The following is a 6072-nucleotide window of genomic DNA, read 5'->3' on the forward strand; positions in this document are numbered from 1 at the left end:
CCACATACTAACCCCTTCTTTCATTTAAAAAAAAAGATTGAAATATTTGATATTGAAAAAAGAATCCATAACATCCCAACTTGCTTTTATAACTGACACATAAGTTTTATCATCTTCTGATACTCTTCAGTGTCCAATTAAAATCATGCTCTCTAGTAACCTAGTCACAACCACCTATAATGTCTTAAGTAGGAATAAAAAAGCCATGCAGCTTACTAAACTAAACTAACTTAACTAAACTTACTTAACTAAAGCACCACTCTATAACAAAAAGTATTTTTTTCCTTTTTTTATTGGTAGAAAGTACATGTGCCTGCCAGAGAGAGACAAAAAGTACCTCCCAATGGGGTGTGGTCATGCTACAATCCTTTCTCCTCCATTTCTCCATCCAGTCAGCATTTTGGATATGTTGTCACCTGTGCCCAGCATGTTCCTTGAGCCCCAGAGCCTGAATTTGAACAACAGTCGAATCTGGCTCCCTATGCACAGTGCTTAACCACTGAACTGTGTCGGCCCTTTGCTTCTTTTTCCTTAAATGTCACCTGACAACAACTGTCTTGGTTAGGAGAGTCATAAATTTTCAGGGAAACACATAAGAACTGAAGAAACAAAAGAAGTAGATTTTTACCTCTTTGTATAGGTTTAGCATCATTAAATTACTATGTCTGCTCCCAAAGAAAATAAAACACTTCAAAATATTTAAAAGACACTTGCTGGGACCAGCAGTTGGCATAATGGCTATGTCACTGGACTCCCATGTAGTCGACTGTGGTTTGAGTCCTTGACCCGGTGGCTTAAACTCACACCAGGTGAATGTCCGTGCATGCCCAAGATCCTGAGAGGAGAATGGACAAGAAGTGATTGTGGTGTGGCCACCCTCTCTGGGGGGTGATTTCTCGCTTTCTATCTCTCTCTGTCTTTCTGGCGAGCACACACGCCCTATAGTAAAAATCTCTAAAAATAAATAAATAAATAAAAGATACTTAAGTATTTCAATTTCCAGTTTATGTTAAACTTTGATTTAATATTGCAACATCAATTCCTTCAATTAAATCATTTTGACCATTACATAAAGAAAACATAACTGCTTTCTTTAAACTCCTAACATAGTTTCTCTATAAAATTAATTTTGGGGGCCAGCAAGTAGCATGGTGGTTGAGGTGCTGGACTCCTACATGACTAACTATGGTTTGAGATCCAGACTCGGCAGCTTGAAAATCACTCCGGGTGTCTGTGCATGCGTGTTAAAAATCCCAAAAGGAGAATGGAGAACAAGGGATTGAAGAGTTAGGGCATCTTAATGAAAGAAAATGATCAGGTGACCAGAAAATGGCCTAACGGTTACGCTGCTAGACTCCCATGTAGTCAACCATGGGTCAAGTCCCAGACCTAGTGGCTTAAAAACTCGTGCCAGGCATATATGTATGTGTGTGTGTGTGTGTGTGTGTGTGCCCAAAATCCTGTCCCGAGACTGGAAGAGAAAGGGTTGCAGTGTGGCCATCCCCCCTGGGAGGTGATTTCTCGCTGTCTCTCTGCCTCTTTCTGTCTCTTAGGCAAGCAAACATGCCCTATAGCAAAAAACCTCTCTCTTAAAAAAAAAAAATAAGAAAAAGAAAATGCTCAGAAATATGGAGGAAAAAAGCAACCAGCATATTTTAGGAAAGGAGAGTAGTATAATATATAGCTAAATGGTAGGTGGGCAAAAGGGTTTTAATAAGTGGGAGATAAAGTTAGAAAAACAGCTCAAGACATACCTGAAATGGGTTGAAATGCAAGCCAAGGTGCACAGATACTATTCTATACACAACACCAAACAACTGAAGGTTTGGGAACAGGAGAGGGGAGCCATCAGATCTATACTTTTAGAATGACATCATGGTAACTGTTCACAAAAGTTAAATTAAGGATAAGATTGACATCAGAAAGAACAATTAGAAACTGTAATAATCTAGAAAAAAGTGGTGAGTACCTATTTAGGTCAGCAACAATGGGAATAAAAAGAACAGGATGGAGTGGAAAGACAGGTAAAATAAATAGAATTTTAGAACTAACTGGAACTTGAGAATTAGAGAGCAGTCAAAGGTAACTCTTAGTGATGAGGCAACAAGGGGAAGGATGTATCAATACATCATTCTTAGTGAAATCACTCCCTGTCCATATGCTTTGGTCTTGCTGCACATACAGATCCTGCTACAGGAAAACCTATAAAGTGATTTAAGAGCTATAATTCTAAAGTCACACAGATCTTAAGTTCTACCTGCTTCATAATAAGCTAAATGATCTTAGATATATAATTTCATCTTTAATAAGCCTCATCTTCATCTGTAAAATAAGGATATTAACACCTGCCTCAGAAAGTTGTGAAAAGGACTGAGATAATGCTTGTAAAGCACTAGCAGAGACTTGGCACATGGTAGGTACTATTACCATCTTTTATTTGAAGGGCAAGGAACATACAATACTATTTAGTTTCCTTCATTATGCAAAAGTATTAAGTATTCAAATAATTGTAACTTTAAAAAATTAAAATATGGTCTAAAATGCGGTCATTCATTTCACTGTACATTATCTACCCATTGTTTTGTGTACCAATAAGCAACAGCAATAAAATCCTTGTTTTCTGTGATCCCCCTCTAGTGGTGATCTTAAGAAGCTTTAAAAAAAAATGGCCAAAAAAAAAAGGAAACATAATAACAAAACAAAGAATAAGAGATCAGGATACACAAAATTATCAAAATAAACATCAAAGTGAACATTTTCTTTAGTGAAGCTATATGGGCTTTACTCAACAGGAAAAAGAAGATGAATGAAGTATCTCCTAAAATGCTACTTAGGTAAAAACTACTTCAAAAAAGAGGTTTTAGAAATCTCTAGGCTCTGCAAAGCTAAGCATTTACTTTTCTGTGAGACTTCACAGATTCCTATGAATAATGTGATTTTCCAAAAGCAATCTTTGCTTTTTTTAAAAAAGAATTATATTATTTAACTTTATTTATTTATTTATTTATTTTTAATTTGACCAGAAAGGGATAGAGAGAGAGAGAATGTGAGAACAAAAGCTACCACATCCAGGACCCAAACCACAGTTGGCCATGTGTGAGTCCAGCCCCCTTAACCACCACATCACCTGCCATCCTCCAAAAGCTATCTTTCTCAAAGACATTCACTCTAACCAACAAACCCTTTTTTCAGTAGAACACTTACTGTAACAACAGGGGACATATGTACTAGAATTTCATATAACTAATTATATTACTAAGAAGAAATTAGGCAATAATATTTGTTTAGCAACAAGTTTGGAAAAATAATTATTATGTAAATGGATAATATGGGATTTAAGGACACCCTGAGAATAATCTTGAACAAACAAAAATCCCAAAATGAAAAGCATTTTAATTAAATCTTTAGCTGTAAGCCAGTATTCCTAATTTTATATCCCTATTTAACAAGTATTTAAATAACCATCTCGTAAAACTTGTATTAGTATAACAAGCAATATATCAGCATATAAAAATAATCTATCAAATGAAGTCATAATTTTCACCTTTGTTTTTGTTTTTAGTTTTTGCTATAGAGTGCATGCACTCACAGGATAAAAAGAGAGAAAGTGAGAAATCAGCCCCCCACCCCAAGGAGGGATGGTCATGCTGTAATCCCTTCTTCTCCATTCTCCTCAGGATTCTGGGCACACACACACACACACACACACACACACACACACATCCGCGTGCAACTGGCACGTGTAAGAGGGTGTAGGACTCGTAATGCAGAGTCGGTTATGTGGGATCCAGCCACCCTAACTCTGAGCCACCTTCTGATTCAATTTCCAGATGCTTTTCTTTGTTTTTTAGATTTTTGCCTTAGGGCATGTGTACATGCCCTAAGAGACACAGAAAGCAAGAAAAAGTGAAAAATCATCTCCAAGGGGGGATGGTCAAGCTGCAATCCCGTCTTCTCTATTCTCCCCTCAGGATTTTGAAAACACACACACATGCACCCAGTATATTTTCTAAGCTACCAGGTCTGGACCTGAAAAACTACAGAGCTAGCCTAGAGAATCCAGCTGCCTTAACCTCCACACTACCAGCTGGCCTCCAATTTCCAGACTTTTAAAATTACTAAAATACTGAAACAAGGGACCAGCAGGTGGTGTGGTGGTTAAGTCTCTGGACACTCCCACATGGCCGACCACGGTTCAAGTCTCGGACCTCGTGCCCTTTCTCACTTTCCCGCTCTCTCTCTCTCTGTGTCTTTCTCTGGTCAAATTAAAATAAAATGAAAGGAATAAATAAAATAAAAATAAATAATTCTTTAAAAAAAAAAATACTGAAACAAACCAAAACTATTTCATCGGTGTTCAAGAGAACTGCGAAAAAAATTTTTTTTTTAATTTTGCCAGATGGCACATGAACTTGCCTAGGAGAGAGACAGAGAAAGTAAGAAATCACCCCCCTTGCAGCACAGTCACACTGAAATCTCTTTTCTGTTACATCTGTTTTTGTTTTTGGTTTTTGGTTTTCTTTTTTAGAGGTTTTTACTATAGGGAGCATGCACTCGCCAGAAAGAGAGAGAGACAGAAAGTGAGAAATCACCCCCCAGGGGTGATGGCCATGCCATAATCCCTTCTTTATTCTCCTCGCTGGACCCTGGGCCCGCATGCACACGCGCCCGTCATGAGTGTAAGCCACTGTGTCCAGGACTCGAACCACAGTCGACTACATGGGAATCCAGCGACATTGCCATTACACCAAATGCTGGTCCCTTTTCTGCTACATCTTTCCGTTTGGGATTTTGGGCAAACATGCCCATGTGCATGGTGTGTTTTTCTTGTCACTGGGTCTGGGACTTGAACCACAGGACTTGCCGTATCAGACTCAGTCACCTTAACCACTATGCCACCACCAGTTGGCCCAATAGGAAAACACTTTTAAGTGGCACCTAAAACAGTAAAAGCTGACATCTGTACCTGGGATTCCCTCTTAGAGCAGCATGATGTAGAGCATTAAATCCATTGTTGTTTGTGATGGTAACATCTGCTCCAGCTTCCAAAAGAACTGCCAGGATGTCATCACGCTTCTTACTGATTGCATCATGAAGAGGAGTATCTCCTTCAGAATCCTTTTTTTAAGTTTAAAGATATTTTCATTAGTTCTTCAATTAATTATCATATCTAATAGTAATATTTATACTGAATGACTAAACAGAGAAAAAGAAACAAAAGTCATATCCAGCAACTGCCCTTAAGAGATCATGCTGTGTTAAGCCTAAAGATGCAGGAAAGAAACATTAGGCACATCATACTAAATAACATCATATTTAAGTCTAGATGGAAAGCACAATTAACATGCTTCCCTTTACCAAGAGGAAAAAAAATGAAAATCAAAGTAGGAAACCTTAAATACAATTCAACTAATAACTAAAATTACTAGGATGAAAAAGCCACCAAAAAATTTAGTGAGTTTTAAAATGCCTGCTATACCATATTCCTACCATGAATTGTTGTACCCTGAAATTCCATACCGAACCTACATTAGTTTCAGTCCCCTTACCAACAGATTACAAGTCAGTGGTTTTACAAACCAGCAGGTGGCACAGTGGCAGGGCTTGGTCTTCTGCATGGCAGGCTCACATGTGAAAGGTAATAGTTTGCAGGACCAGCAGGTGCATAGTAGCTAAGATGCTAGACTCCTATGTAGCTGACTGAGGTTTGGGCTCCAGACCCAGAGGCCTGAAACTCAGGTCAGGCATGTATGTGTGTATATACGCACGCATGTGCACCCAAAATTCCTGGAGAATAGAGAAGGGATTGCAGCATGGCCATCCCTGCTGGGGGGTGATTTCTCACTTTCCCTCTCTCTGGTGAGCACACATACCCTATAGCAAAAACCCTTAAAAAGAAGAAATAAAGATACTAGCTTGCATCTGAGGATCTCCCTGAGTAGGACAGGCACATGTGCACCCATGATTCAGGCTGGCTGAGACTAAGGGTGGATCACAGTGTTGGGATCCTGCTGGAGGTATTATATCTCTGTCTCTCACTCTCACTAGAGTCCTCAGTCCTGCTACTCAGTC

General features: G+C 38.8%; 1 protein-coding gene across 1 annotated transcript in view; it reads right to left on the reverse strand.

The window, feature by feature from the left end:
• MIB1 (MIB E3 ubiquitin protein ligase 1) overlaps positions 1-6072 on the reverse strand; it is a 155381-nt gene that overhangs the window by 60847 nt on the left and 88462 nt on the right. Inside the window, exon 12 of the mRNA XM_006151595.3 lies at positions 4967-5118. Coding sequence (XP_006151657.1) covers positions 4967-5118 — 152 coding nt within the window. The remainder of the gene's footprint in view (positions 1-4966; positions 5119-6072) is intronic.

The sequence above is a fragment of the Tupaia chinensis genome, unplaced genomic scaffold (genome assembly GCF_000334495.1).
Source record: "Tupaia chinensis unplaced genomic scaffold, TupChi_1.0 Scaffold000320_2, whole genome shotgun sequence".
Lineage (NCBI taxonomy): Eukaryota > Metazoa > Chordata > Mammalia > Scandentia > Tupaiidae > Tupaia > Tupaia belangeri.